Source organism: Anopheles maculipalpis, chromosome 3RL (assembly GCF_943734695.1).
Source record: "Anopheles maculipalpis chromosome 3RL, idAnoMacuDA_375_x, whole genome shotgun sequence".
Classification (NCBI taxonomy): Eukaryota; Metazoa; Arthropoda; class Insecta; order Diptera; family Culicidae; genus Anopheles; species Anopheles maculipalpis.
This window is the reverse complement of record NC_064872.1, coordinates 1,067,833-1,083,671: the sequence shown is the minus strand read 5'-3', so window position 1 is coordinate 1,083,671 and position 15,839 is coordinate 1,067,833. Positions and strand designations below refer to the sequence as shown.

Sequence of the window (15,839 nt, the reverse complement as noted above, 5' to 3'; positions counted from 1 at the left end):
ATCTCTTTCTGGTTGGATGGTGATTCGATGCCTTCATAATTTTCAATAATATAAATGAAATCTAGTGTATTTTAAATACTTCAATTACTTCTAAAATCAAAACCTGATCATTTTTTCAAGAAAAATCCAGTTCAAAAGTCATTTAAACTATTTATTTTTGAAGCAGAAATTAATTAATTTACTATGAAATACGGTTCTAAACTGCTTCCAGACAATTGCTTTTCTATCGAATGTTCTTTTGCTACGATTGAAAAACGAACGAACTGTGCTTTTTTTTAGAGATCATTAAAATGATTCCTTTCGAGCTGTGTCTCGGTACGGCTGCTTGAAACAAAACTGATTAATGGCAATTGAATGTTGCTGGAATTTCTCATTGATTCCTGCACAATACCAACCGAGACGTTCTGCCAGTGTTCGGCACTTCATCACAGAGAAAATGCATCAAAGAACAAGCTTGCCCAAGGTACAGTAGATTATTTTCATTGTGCTCGTCTAACAAATTAAAAAGAGAATGAGAAAGACAATGATTAGTTTTCCTATTTCAATAGTTGAAGTTATTGTACGAAGTACAAAGGACGTAGACTAACGACTCTAAACAAGCTGTAATAGAACTTGTTTGATTTTGTTCCAATTTCTAAATCCTTCCCGTTTTTCCCCATCTAATTGTGCTCTTTTAAACTTTGTACATGCTTCCTTTTCAATACAGAATATGATTGAAATGAAAAGTTTGTCTTCAGCTGAGAAAAAAGTCGAAATAAATAACCTCCTTTTACACCATTCTAAATAACTCACCCTGACGATGCTGCACATTAGCTACACCACGGAAACGGAAGCTACATTCGAAGATTTATAACGTTTTCGCGAAACAGCGAAGAAGAAAAAACCCACCTAAACACTGAATGCACGAAGTAAAATGTGCCTCGTGTTTATGCTATCGTAAGCATAAAACGGTAAGCTTTTACGGTTAGCAGCAGATAGTTCCGAATGCCCGGAAGACATAAATCTGTCGTTAGAGGTTTTTTTTCGCAGCCTTGGTTGTAGTAGGGGTTTGAAAATGTGTTTGGTGCTTTGTACGGTTTAAGAGGTTTATGTAACCCATTCTATCCCACACGGTGTTGAGAGAATCCAGCCACATATGTGAAGCTTTAAAGCTTTGATCGTTTTGAACTGTAGATAAATAATCATTTTGATCATGCAATCTTCAATGAATGTTGTGAAATATTTTAAATACACATGCACTATATGGAAACGATTGTTAAATGCACACACCAACTTCATCGAACCACACCATCGAAGTTTTACAATCAGGCCAGAAAATACAGCACTCCTACCAATGTGCTAAACATTAACCCCAAAACCGTTCGTTTCCGAATCATCAATCTATTCCCGTGCATATAAAGTCAATTTACATGAAACAATAAACTCCAAACAACGTCCTCCACATGCCACAGCTGAGTTACCATTTAAATCACGATAGCTTAACGACCGTGTGCGGCTGCAACCATTTAGCAGCCCGTTTTGTCGACACTCAGCGTAAATCGCTTTAGCGGCTGGTAATTGGATTTTTATTTCTCCCTTTATGCGTTTTGTCAACAGCTTTTGATATTAATCTTCGGCACCAGCCACCAGCTATTATGACCGAAACGTTGTCGGATTTAATGATGGTACGAATCACTGTTGATGCTTTCAATGTAAGCGCTGCGTACACATTGCCGGCTTCATCTTGGCGAGCAGCTTTATTGATCCCTAGTGGAAAATGTGTGTGTTGTGCCGGTGTTGGCTATTAACGAGCGTTCGATGCGAATCTCGATAAGAGGGGGCTGACATTATCAACACTTTCCCAAGCAAGATGATGATGCTGGATTGCCCAATGGATGGTCATTAAACATTTGGTAGTTGTGAAGCCATTTCTGCACATTTATCAAGACATTTCAAGCGGGATTGTATCTTTGTTCTGCACACGTGCACATTCATTTTGGAAAATGAGGTATCATAGACAAACATAAAAAAAAGACATTGTACATTTCCATTAGTGTTGCAGCACTGTGTGTATATTTTAAATTCATGCAATGGCAAAAAATGAAACAAAATATTCACTTCATATTCTGGCACAGGTGGCACTCTTATAGGTACGGGCAAGCTATAACATACCATTAACATTTTAACATCACCGACTTTTGATTCAACGAACTTTGAAGCTCACTCTCGGGCTACGTTTTTGCACTACTGTGCAGCGAGCAAAATTGCCACTCCAGCAAAGCAGCGGTACGGACTCTAAAAGCTTATGATTGCATGTGGTGTACCTTTGTTGATCGTAATAGAATTTTTAATCCATAAGAGCATAGCGTTCGGCTTGTTTACCTACATTCATGCATATTTTGTGAGGATTCATTTCCCTCACTTCCCGCTGCTGGTGTTGCTTCGTAGCTTTGGGAAATAAAACAGACAGCTTACAGCTTATCCGAAAGGTTTAAAATATGAGTTGTTTTCTTTTGTGCAAAGAAATATATTAAAAACAGCATGGCATAGGGAAGAAATCAACTCGGAAACAAATCTCCGATGAAAACTCACGTCAAACTGATATAATTTTCAATTACATAAGAAATATGTTGTGATGCTTTAGCCCCAGCGTACAGTACATCTTAGTACGGTGGTTGAGCGATAAGCTCGTCTGTTGCTTGCCGTTGAGACTGTCTTAAAGGATTTCATCACAGCATCCTACTACCAAGGAAGGCAGAAGTCCCCACATCCCGTAAGGCATGCAATTTTCCAGGCTGCACGGGTCACGGCATGTAATAAACTAGCACAAACGTGTGCTTAAGCGATGTTCACTGGTTTCCGACGAAATGGAAAAGCGTCGGTAAACAAGTGCCAAGCCCGGACAAGCAACAATTGATGCTGAACGAGCGCTCTTAAAGGTTCATAAAGCATGGGCTCCGGGTTTTTCACACGATGTAGAAAACTCGTCTCCGCTTGTCCAACGGAACGAGCGAACGAGCTACTTCTTGCCAGTGCACTCTCATCATTGCGACATACTCGGGAAGTTTCATTAACAACTCTTCGTCGGTTGCAGTCTTCCTTTGAGGTGCTTTTTCTTTAAGCGATGTCTGGGACGACCGGTGTTGTCAGTCCTTTGGACTGCGCTGGTGGGCTGCCTCCGAAGGTGTGCAAGCGAGTGCGAGCATGCAAGCTTTACACACGTAATCAGTCGAGTATATGGCTGGAAAGTTTGCTTTACGTTCAATCTACGCTAATAGACACTTTGTGTGGAATGTGGAGCACGGCAAGAAACTTATCAGATTGTCACAGGCTTTTGATCATTTGCAGGATGGGAAAATGCAAACTAAAATTCCTCAAAGTTTTATTTTAAACTGCATTTTTTTATTTCACCCTAAGTGAGTTACTTCATTTCTTGGCGAAGTGTGTAATGTAAAAGGTTTCAAACAAACCGTCACTGACTCTTCGCCCTTAAAAAAGCATTTGGTTCCCCCAAACGAGATGGCTTAGCGTAATATTCATTCGGTTTTATTGGAAATTACTGTGCTGGTCCGATAGATAAGCATCCAACATTTTTGCCTTTTGAGCAATATTCGTACAATTTAATGCCATTCCGCGTAAATCTCAAGATAATGGGATTCTGTAGCGGTACAAGAACTGTCAGGAAAACGATCTCGATCCCAACGACTGCCGCAGCAATTACATCAAGTGTTAGTATTTGCTTTGTAGCAACGATCAACAAACGTGACTTTTCCGAGAGTGTGTTTCAAGAACGAAACTGTTCAGAAAAGATGCTTTGCGCTTGGAATGGGTTCTGTAAGCATTTTGGAGTACTTTAATCGTGCAAGTAATCCACACGAACGATATACTGGCATTACAGATTAAGGCAGGCAAAATGAATCACGCGGAACAGTTTAGGTGTCCCATTAAAAAGCCGGTACTGTCCTTGAAGAGATGAAAGAAAAAAGGAAATAATTTAAAGAAAAATCTATAGTATATTTGATCTTTAAAGTCTCTTACTACTCACATCATTATCAAGAGTAATACATCAGTACAGTATAAGCACATCATACTGGCTTCAATTGAAGATTTCAAAGGTCACATAATTGTCACGAACTTGCCATCAGTGGATGTATTTGGCTCGTTATCATATGTCACGTATCACATTGCAAAAGTAGCGCCGAGAGCTGTCTTTGATGGAGAGAGCAAACCAAACCTAACTCCATACATACCACTATGGGTAAGCGTGTGGAAGGATGCATTCTCGTGAGTCGATCGAAATATGAGGCAATGCTAACCGAGTTACACGCAGGCACACCCACGCCAGCCAAAATATTTTCTCTCACACCCACCCCATCGATTAAAGCGAATGTCTGCCTGGGGCGCCCAAGGGTTGGCGAACAAAAACGATCAATCACAAACGCTGCCTTTGAACGCTGCATGGGATGGACGGGCGACACATTTAACGCCGTTTCGAAAGTAATGCCGACCGTGGGAGTGATGAAGTGATAGCTTATGACTGTTGGGATTTGCCCTCCTCGCTGTCGACCCTACAGCACACAGCCTACCGTAAGGGCGTAGTGAAGAGCTGTGATAATCAGGACGGATTCTGTCGGAGCCAAAGTGGATTTGCTAGTTATTAACTTGACAGCGACAGGCTCGTTTGCTGTGGTTAAGTGACACTTCACAGCAGATAGCGTACAACTTGGGTACAGGACAGCGAGACTCGAGTGCTAACGGACAAGTTGTCCTTTGATCGATGCAACACAACCCAGTGCGAGTGTGAGAGAGCCAAATGTGATAAAATGTCATTAAGATGGTGATGTAGATTGTGCATGCAATCGGCAAATATCAAATGATACATCTCACAACAATCGTGTCCCATCGTCATCAGTAGCACAATGTTTGCCGATAAACAGCTATCGTCCGCATCTAGAGAATGTGAGATAAAAGGCAATTGGATCCCACATTTAGTCGGTTGATGACAAATGGGTATGGCTTAATTGAATCTTAAAGCAATTCCCATGCGATTGAACGTATAATTAAAAATTCAAACCTTCGCTTTCGATAACACAGAAAGCAATCGATGTAGGAAGTCTTAAGGATTACTTTGAGAGTGTACAGAGAGATAAAGTATAAGTTATTCTTATTCGAACAAAGGTAACAATATACAATTATGATGGATGACCTAGTTAAGTTTCATCCAGATTCATAATAAATGTTGTAATAGCTAACACATGATGCAGCTTTAACCATTCTACTTCATCAGTTAACTGTAACAATTACTAGTCTCTGGTACAGTCTCGTATAATACGTTCGAACAGCTCACGTCAGCTCACGTTGGATCATCATTAATCATGCTTTCGCTTCAATCAATACCTTTTCCATCAGAGATGAGGATAATACCGGTGTCATAACAAGCATGTGTCCTGTAACGGAAGGAAACGCATCGAGTTCATGACTGGGCTCAGCGTTCCTTGAAGTTGTCTATCATTTATGAAGCAGCAGCAGATGATTAGAAGAGTCTTTCGCTTGATCTTTGCCATGTTTGTGCTGAAGCTACTGTAAGTCTAGACTGACTTGTTTGGATATATTCCTGGTACAAGAATAAATTGAGATTCGTAGACCGATTGTATGAAAACTTAGAAAATTTCCACAATTACTTAAACCATGGAATGCTTAACAAAATTTGACATAAAAGAATCATCCGTTATAATAGCCGTATTAACCACAAAACATAATAAAACGATTCATTACAACAGAGCGCAACCAGAAAGAAAAGACGAAAGCAAATATTTGCAATTTCTATTTTTAAAAGCAAAGCATAAACCCACACAACCACACCGAACACCGGAAAAGCATGGGAAAAACATTTCCCCTTGCAGTTTTGCTTCCGTGCACAATGTCATAAACGATGGCGAGTAGTTTTTCAAGCAGCAATTTGTAATTCTTTTTAGTGCAGAGCTTTGCTGCTTCCGATGAGGTTATGGGAAGGAAATGCGCCACCAACGTCAATTGTCCTCCTCCACCCCTTTACTCCCACTGGCCGCTCGGCCCTCGGTAATGGTGCATGTAATATTTTAAATTATTATCTGCTCGGTTGGAGCGCCTGAAATATGATTCCCCGTTGGACACTTTCAATTCATCGTTGGCTGGAAAATGGAACAGTGAGTCCACCGAGAGCGAGGACGTAGAAGATCTAGTGGCAACCTTTGTGTCGTTCTACTAATACCGTGACACACGTTTTAACGGTTGCTGTGATAGGGAACAACGGGGATAGAGAAGTCTCCAACGAGGAGAGCTTCTGGTTTCGGTTCTATGTTGGTAGTGGGGACTTCCAATCCTATGCAAAAACCCAGCTCGAAGCTGCAGCAGTGCATTGGAGCTTAGATATCGTTGGGGAATTTGAGGACTCACCTGCGTCCAGGTAGTTTAGTTGAGTGTCCCAAACGAACGAGCCAGGATTTATATGCTCACACAAAAACCCTTTCCACAAACGAATGGCATGTTAATCACCGGTAAAAACAACTGATCTCGATCTGAGGTTGTAGGGCGAAGGTTTCTAGCCAAGGTGTACCGGATCTTTATGGGACCCATGGTGACCCATTGAATCGTTAAATCCTTTGAGGAAGATGAGATTTCACTTTGAGGATAGTGAATAGAGATGAATATTTGAACTCAGATTATGAGATGCCGTTATCGTTAAGCTAAGAGCAATTAAAGGAAGAAAACACTTTCAGCCTTTCTTATGCAATGGATTCGAAAATGTTTTGACCTTCCAATGTTACTGACAATCATTAAAGCTTTATCAATGTCTTCCAGCATTCACCAGATTCAAGGAAATCCGAAATCTTTAAGATGTCACCAAGAACTCTGTTAGCCTTATCTGTTGATGATAGGAAATCACTCGTACAGCAGCAAATCTACACCAAAATCTGCTCCGATGGCTCAGAATGCCGGTAGCCTTATGACAAATTGCCACCGATTATGTGCCATGTCATTGTTTTGTAGCCTTTTTTCTGTTCTCCTGCCACGCACAATTTTAGAACGTTGTCCACCATTCTAAGGATACCGTGGCAAATCTTTTGAGACTGAAAAATGTTCTCGGAAGGCTCTGTCAACCGAAACAGTACAAGCGCTCAAGAAAAATACAGCAACGTCACAAAAAGTAACGCCACAATAATGAGTGGTGAAAATGGAGAAAAATGACACTTCAATTTTCCTGTGTCTAAGTCCTGTGGAAATCTCTTCTGACAACGGACTCTGTTCGGTGAAAGCTTGAGGGCTTTTCGAATGCCGGAACCTTCGACTTGGAATGCCATTGTCACGCTGGCCGTGACATTGATGGGAGGCACAATTATAAACAGCCTAACCTACCCAAGCCGCCTATCTGATAAATAGCGCGAAAGAAGCGTGTCCTGAGAAGCTTTAATCTCGTCCTACTGTCCCGCGGGTCAGTGGGATTTTTACTTTTACTTTAGGGAATGGATGAATAATGTATGCGGGTCGCGGACGTGACAGGAATGTTTTCTTGAAGGCTTCCAATGTTACTGCAACGTTTGTCGGGGACTGTACTGTATGGCACACTGACTGGCAAGGGTGTGCAGTTGTCCATTTTCCTTGATTCTTCAATTCAATGCAGAGTAAGGAAGCTAATATTTATATTTTGGGAATTATTTTTGTACTTTGGGAGATGATTGGGATCTAGATTGGCGCATGGAAAGGCCGCTCAATTCTTCGGGATATGAAATTGATCAAGGTGTACTTATTACACATCGATTGGTCGTAATGCGGTCTATTTTCGTTCGTGCCATAAAATGACTTCCTAGTTTTAATATTTACCACATGACCGACCCTCGAAATAGTGAAACGTTCGTTGAATTCGATGTCTTATTAATCCCTATAGAAAGCGACCCCAGGAGCTGCTTTAAACTCTTTTTTGTAAAGAAAAACAATTTTCAATTTTCGTTTCATTTTTTTCCACCCCCTTTATCCGGATGTCAAAAATGGGCTTAACGAACCGATTCATCCCACCAGATCAATTACGTGCTGTTGGGACAAGATAAACAACGATAATTTTATCTTTTTACAATTCAAAAGCGATCGAACATTTTTATACCGAGCGAAACGAACGGATCGCCATGTGGAAAGATAATTGCATTTCCGTTTTATCACCCAGAAAGGATCCGAACCAGAAATGCAGCAAACTTCAGCTCAAATGAACACAAATGTGCCCGTTTGCGGTGATTTAACAAATACACACATACGCGTGCCACACGGTTCATTCTTCTTACACTTATCGAACTTTATTCGATTAGCGATTGGTGTTTCCGAATGGCAAACGCGTCATGTTAACATTTCACTGCACCGTGATAAATCCTATCCGTGCTTTTCCTATTCGCCCTCAGCACGAGACTTTGTGGCTCCGCGGTTGCCGTTTACGGATTAAGGTCAATTTTCCGATTTCCATCAGGTTTCGGGTGGTGCGATCGTCAGCAGCATTGAAAGCACATTTCGAGTTTGGCTTCATTTTGTGTCTGTTTTCTTTTTTTCCTTTTAACTTTTTCACAATTCTCGTTTTATCCTATTTCCACGCCGACAAGGAAATCGCATCGAAAACCATGCCAAAAGTCCTGACCGAGGTGCAAGTGACAAAATCGGTTCGAATTTTCACACGAGCGTACGAAATGCTTCCCCCATTCAGTACCATTTCGAATCGATGGTGAACTTTTATTTATCCGACTGTTGATGTCCGTGGAGGGTGGAGCGAATACATGTGGATATGTTCTTCCATAAAGTGTGGTGGCAAGGGTAAAGCGCAAACCGCAGGATGAAATGTTAAAAATACAATCGTCCATTGATTGCAGCTGAACGACGGTTTGGTATGGGGCAAAATTGGTAACAAACTGTGAGGGCATGTGGCGACTGTCCGGTGAAAGTTTCAAGCATGCTTTAGTCAGTTTTTCGTTCATTTAAAGCTCTTCGTATTTGCGTACTTCATCCGACAACAAGGTTTTAAACTAAAAATGATCGTTCAAATGAAATATGAAGTGTTATTTTGTGGGGCTCTCTGATGCTTCGAAAGACCCCTCATCATTGGCACTGAATAAAATCATAAAGAGAACACCCGGAACGCACCGACATGGTGTAAGCCACACACCCCTAGGGAATGATTTGCATTTGGATAATACAGCACTCGTTGCCAACACTGAACTCCCGAGCATCAACTTCCTTCCCTCAACCTGGATCAAATGTGGAGCGGCATGTAGATTAAAATAAATTACTCAATATTTCTCCAGGGAAATCGATATTGTGTAATGCGTACACAGCAGGATCAAGCGAAGCCGTTTGCCGGATTGCCGTATGTTTGGTGCTTCTGGAATGTGCCAGCGTGGAGTCATCAATCAATTGTGATCACTCGCTTTCATTAACGACCTTTTGCCTATCGTTTTCTTGTTCAACTTCCCTCACACACTACCAGTACGCCGGAAGATTGCTCACGACGGCGTAAGAAGATGTTAGATGTGCTCAGCCGCCTTCCACTACCGGCATAGGATGGGAACACAGAATGACGGCGGTGCTCTCGGCTATCATCGAACGCTTCCCATATACGGCTGAAAAGACACGCCTTGCCGGTTCGCTAAGCACAATTCATAAAAGCAAAATTGGAATTGCAAATATGCTTTTTCCTTCCCTGTGAGACTTGATCGTCTCTTACTTTTCCCTAGCAAATTCTCCCTCTCAACGTTCGTCGACACACCAAAAAGACTCGTTTAGTTTGCAGCGGAATGTTTGTGCGCAACAGGAGAAAATACTGCTGCTGTTTCATGAGCACACTCCGGAAGACTTCGTAAGGGCGACGAGACGCCGAGTGTTAGGACGGAAGGCAAAATAGCTACAAAATAAGTGCCAGCGGCAGAACTGAAGCAAGCTTACTGCTTCCCATCGGGCATCGATGTTTCCAAGTGCTCGCCGTTGTTCGCCTAGCCGATTGTTCGACAAAATGATAGTTTCCGCTCAAATGGTTGTCTGTTTGGCGACGCGGTGCCGAAGAGTTTGCACAATGTACGGTTTATGGTAAACATTGCGCGCGCGTTTTTTTTTTTTTTGTTTTCATTTTTCCGGAACTGGGAATAGGGACATCTCCAACGATGGATGAACTTTTCAATACTATCTGTTTGAATGATTACATATGATGTCCCAGTTACACATCTTCACAGCTTCACGGCTGTAATGAGAATATGCGTCTAATATTTAACCTTTATTATCACTAATTTGTGCGAGAATTCTAAACAAAAAACATCAAAATCACTTCTAACACGTTTTTTTTTTATCTAATCTTTCCAAATCTTCCAGTTCCATGAATTGACGGGAGTATTAACCTTGTCAAGATTAAAATTCGCACGCTTTACATACCAAAGTCCTCACTAATCTTGAGGCATTTACAGCTGTTGTGCCCCTCATATCTACTACCAACCAAGCGATTGCGACTACCAAACAAACATACGCGGGAAGACCTATGATAACAATCTAATCGACAGACAGGCGTAAGTATGCTTACTTTTACGCTAGCAATTACTTCACCAATAACCATCACACTTATCGTTATCGTGTTTACCGTTCCTACTCACTCTTAAGGTTTTCGTCTTTCGTCACACTCCAAACATTCACTTTCTTTCGCTTCAATTCACCGTGTCAAGGTAATAAGGTTCTCATTATCTGGACACATCACGACGCCTAATGATACGATGGTACACTCGTAAACAAGGTTTTGTTTTTCTCTGGCTAAACGTCATCTCGCACTTCAAATGCCGTCCGAGCATTCCAATCCATTCCATCCCAGATCGTCACCATGACAACTTCACCGTGGACCTGGCGTTTACTACGCTACAGAAATGAGTATTTAGCATCACTATCCGGTAAGTTGGTTGAACTGTGCTCCATTTTTTTTTCAATTTAGTGTTTGTGGGTCCGTTTCTAATTAGTGTTGTTGTTTTCTTTTTCTTCAGCAACTCTTTGTATCTTCATGGTCGTGTGTACCAGCGCATGGTCCTCACCGGCCCTGCCAAAACTACTGACGGAGCCAAACCCTCCGGTATCGATTACGGCTAATGCTGGTTCCTGGATCGTGTCGATACAAGCTATCGGCGGTATCTTCGGTATGATTCTGGCAGGGCTCACCGTCGACCGACTAGGTCGCAAGTGGCCATTTATCGCAAGCGCTCTTCCGGTGATTGCCGGATGGATTATGATCGCATTAGCGCGAACGTCAGTATTTCTCTACATCGCTCGCTTCCTGTTCGGTGTTTCGTATGGCATTGCGTACGGCATTGTTCCCATCTACATCGGCGAGATCACTTCCGACGGGGTACGCGGTGCAGCAGCTTCACTCATCACGGTAATGGCCAAGCTGGGCATTCTCTTCGAATACTCCATCGGACCGTACGTTAGCTACGAAGTACTTGCTTGGCTTTCAATGCTTGGCCCAGTTCTGTTTCTCAGCACCTTTGTATGGATGCCAGAATCACCACATTATCTTCTCGGTAAGGGATGCACCGACCAAGCACGCGAAAGCCTGCAATGGTTTCGAAGGAACTCGGCCGTTGCGGAGGAACTACACCGTACGCAAAAATCCATCGAACGAACGGCTAGCGAGCGTGGTTCGATGAGGGAACTGTTTCAACCGACTTATCGGAACAATCTCATCATCGTGCTGGTACTTGCCGTCGGTGTGCAGATGTCCGGAATGCAGGCCATTCTCAGCTACGCACAGACTATTTTCTCCCAAATTTCCAGCGATCTCACCGATGCCGAAATGTCCATCGTGCTCGGTGCAGTCCAAATGGTATCCGTGCTGTTTCCGGTTTTTCTGGTCGATCGGCTCGGTCGCCGTCCATTGCTGCTTTGGTCCGTTGCCGGTAGCTTTCTCGGACTGCTGCTTGGTGCCGTCTACTTTACGCTGGACGCGGCGGAAGTGGATGTCGTACGCTTCGGGTGGGTTTCGTTCGTCGGACTTTTGCTGTTCGTCGTATCCTACGCCTTCGGTCTGGCGACCATTCCATTTGCGATCCTGAGTGAAATATTTCCCAAAAACATCCGTGCCTACGCGAATGCACTGTTTGGCATTCTGAGCGGTGGCCTCATCTTTGCCGTGGTGAAGTTGTTCCAGGTCGCGCTTGACAATGTTGGGGCGTATCTACCGTTCTGGGTGTTTACTATCAGCACTGGGCTTACTTTTTTGTTCGTGTTTCTGTACATTCCCGAAACCAAGGGACGCAGTTTGGATGAGGTGCAGGAAATTATTGCCGGTTGGCGAAAGAAGCGACAATCCAAAGTGATTTTAGGAGTGCTTTGAGCGAAATTGTTTATGATTAAAAGTTAAAAGTTGTTCGAAACTAGTGCAGACTAAGTTATATTATTAGAAGCTATTTAAAAAAATCATCATCATTTCCCACCTAAAGAGAGCTAAGAGAAAGGATACATGGGAAAAGTCATGGTGTGCGAAACAAAGAAAACCAAGATCGTATAAACTCTTAAATGATTTTTTGTAACAGACAAGCAGATGTTCATGATTTTAAATTTATTATCAATGTACCAGCAACGGTGAGCAATGAATATATCGCGTTCATCATCAACAACGAAACTTTGGTTATTAATTTTCATCATCCGGAAGGCATCAACCTTGCAAAAGCTGTCATGATGCCGGTTCAACCAGTATACCCTGTAAAAAAAGTTTGGGAAGTCAAAGTTTCATACCTGGCCCATCATAAATTCAATCTGTACTTCATCACAAATGTGCAGTTGTAACAAGAAGTTTGAGTTCTTTATGCTCTCTTTATGCTCGTACCAGACGAAGATATGTCTGGTACGAGCACACAGAACTCCGAAAAATAAAGAAGAACATTCGCATCTCCGACTATAGAAGTTTAAATGTTCTTGTCACGTGTTGCTTCTTGACATAAAATAATTTCAAAAGTTTTTTCTTGCTCGATGTCATTCTTACACGACTATGAGCCTGAATTCGTTCGTTTATGAAGCAGAGAATGAGGCATGGAAATCGATACTTTTCAAACAAGCTTGCCTTAAAGCTCTTATTCTTCCATAATAGAAAAGTAACACGACACCCATTTTCCTATGCAGCCGTCACGCATTTTCAAGTGTGTCATGCTCTGAAATAAAAAAAAAACGGACCAAAGACGGAAGCGCATTCCGTCACGTCTTCCGGATTTATTTTACTCCATCGCTCCGAAAAACCTGTGCCTACAAAAGATGCCACTTCCGGTACTTGGGCTCTAGTAATGGATCATTGCCGTTTGTCGTGCCTTAAACGTGACTTTCAACGAATGAAGTCTTCGTCTTCATGCGCAGGCTGATCCTGTCGTTTTGCCCTTTTCCATCGTATCACTACACTCAGAGAAAGCAACTATTTCGGGGCAATTATTTGTGCTTCACAGCCAGATTCGTTCATTTCCAAGCCAGAACCCTTTTACGGAAGGGAAGAAACGAAGGCAGCACAAACAACCGATTGAATTCGTGCTGCTGCTGCTGCAAAGGGCTTCAATTCGCAAACTACTTCCGGGTGATGTTCTTTGTGGGAGAGCACACAGAAGAAAGGATGTAAAAGCTCAACCCTTTTGGGGCGGAAAAGCCAAAGTAAAACGTGGTCTCTTGTCTCAGAGAAGTAACAAATGAATGGACTTCAATGAACTGTACAGTACGAACGATTCATTCGCCTCATTACATTCTGACACAACGATAGAGTTTATTTAGTTCTTGGTTGTTGGTCACAGTAAGAAGGATGTGTCGGTTCGTAAATCGCAAATGAAGACGATGATAGGATTTTTGTGGGGATAGGATCTTGACGATTCTTTACCTTTTCACAGGTACGTTCTCAGAAGCTTTTAGTGCAATTATTTGGTACATAACTTCAAAGAAGTGTTAAAAACTGTTAATATTTTGTCTTCTCATGAAATTACTCTTGACACACAAATTTAGCCCTGAAACAAACATGTGCTTTCATGTACATGCTTCAAATTTGAATGAAGAATTGTTTGCTCTCTTAACAAACTTGCAGAACGTGGTCTTTACACCAAACATCTACCGCTACCAATTTCATCTCAAAACGGAAACACATATTCTGCGTGAATTTTATAAACCTTACACGTACAAGAAAAGAACATTCATCCTACTTGCACGAAGGGGTCGTTTACCGCATTCCCTAACACACAAAGGCATCGTGACAGCGTAAACAGAGCCATCGACGGAAACATGTCGACGATTCGTAGAAATTAATTTCCGCTCCAACCACAGGCGTTTTACGTTCACAAGCACGGAAAAGCAAATTCACATCATCCAAAAAATCAATCATTCCACTGAAAGGTTCAGGTTTGCCTGAGGAAACAAAATCTCACGGTAGGGAAGTGATTTGCTATTCAGATGTACATATATCTTCCTACCCATAGCCACAAGCATTTGATTCTAACGATTACCTGGAAATCTTTGCTTATCGATACATTTCACCTGTACGACCGGAAACGAATGTCACGTCAAGCAATTCCATTAGACATTTCTGTGAAACGGCAAGTATCGCTCAAGAACGCAAAATGTTTTTATTTGAATGGTGAATGTCCGGAAAGAGGTTACTTTGTAAGAAAGCGAAAAACGGCAAGAACTAACCTAATTTAGATAACACTGTTACGAGGTTAGCGTATCTTTTTTTCTAAATTATTGTTATACGAAAAATCTCTTCGTAACAAAGTAGTTAACAATGAGTAAAAGTGACCTAAAAAGAGATTGCTTACTCCTCAGTTAAGCTTCTACTCAGTTAAAATAGTAAAGATAGCTAGATTCACAGAACAGACAATAGATAATAAACACTAACGATACTTCAGCACATACGCGGGACAAAGCTTAGCTGAAGCACACTCATACTGACATTCCGATATCGAACTGGACGGTACATAATGCTGAATTTGCTGCCGTTGCTTCAGGTATTAATAATACACCGATTAGAAGATGCTTGTCCAATACCACTCGAACCGACTTGTATTTCCATTTAACTTTGTGGACTACGCCATTCGCTGATGTTATACTGACATGCTAAGCACCCACTCGTGATGCTCCATGGTGCTTCCGTTAGATAGCATGATAATCAACGTTTGGCTCTTAAAAAGCCCTGACCTGTAAGCTGTTAGGACCGCCTAGGAATCGAGGTTTTCCCACGTCTCGATGGCATTGATTTACCATCAAGCTAAGAGGCAATAAACTGTGCATAGAATAATATAACACTACCTTTTAACGGTTTTTTACTATCCTTAAAACAATCCCTTTTAAATAGCTTATTCTTTCAACTCTTAAAGGTTAAAGAAAAACTAGAAACCTCAGGTCAAGTAAATAGCAATTTTGAAGATCATTTCTACCCTCATTAGCACTTCATTGGTATCCAATTGCTTCTCTTTTCTATCATTTCTTTCCTGTTTGTTGTTGTGTGAAATACATCTGTTCAAAACTCCTCCTACTGTACTCCTTTTTTTGTCATATGTTTAAAAAAAACATAATCCATTCCCACTCTCGAGCACCATAAATGGAGCGATTACGCCCCGGCTTGGTGCCCATTAAAAATGTCAGAAAAAAGCGATCATAACAACATGGTCGTAATTAAGCGCTGTTCAGATTTGTGCCCTGTTGTCTCTGCAATAATAAATTATAAAACCTTTTTCGTACCCACCTTCGTCTTCCATGGTCCCTGGCCCCAGATCACAGAGCTGGAATGGAAGGTAGCATACCATCATCTATTACGAGACGGTGCCAACCACCCACACCGCTGTCCACAATTAAAATGT

General features: G+C 41.8%; 2 protein-coding genes across 3 annotated transcripts in view; both read left to right on the top strand.

Moving 5' to 3' along the window:
- LOC126563728 (serine/threonine-protein kinase Tor) overlaps window positions 1-15,839 on the top strand; it is a 236,255-nt gene that overhangs the window by 90,642 nt on the left and 129,774 nt on the right. The window contains exon 1 of one of the 2 annotated variants that reach the window (XM_050220407.1): window positions 4,685-4,695. The exons of the other annotated variant lie outside the window; for it this stretch is intronic. The gene's annotated coding sequence lies outside the window, so the exon portion shown is untranslated. Of the gene's footprint in view, window positions 1-4,684; window positions 4,696-15,839 lie in introns of those variants that run through there. 2 annotated transcript variants of the gene reach the window in all.
- Window positions 10,832-12,352, top strand: LOC126565985 (facilitated trehalose transporter Tret1-like). The gene is made up of 2 exons (XM_050223186.1): window positions 10,832-10,916; window positions 11,007-12,352. Exons 1-2 carry the CDS (start codon window positions 10,850-10,852, stop codon window positions 12,350-12,352), a joined length of 1,413 nt encoding a protein of 470 aa, XP_050079143.1. The 5' UTR covers window positions 10,832-10,849.

What these genes read in the sequence shown, in the direction of transcription:
- LOC126565985 (XM_050223186.1), top strand. Translation starts at nt 10,850, where the DNA reads ATGACAACTTCACCGTGGACCTGGCGTTTACTACGCTACAGAAATGAG. An exon ending in GTATTTAGCATCACTATCCG is followed by an intron (nt 10,917 to 11,006) that starts GTAAGTTGGTTG and finishes CTTTTTCTTCAG; the next exon opens with CAACTCTTTGTATCTTCATG.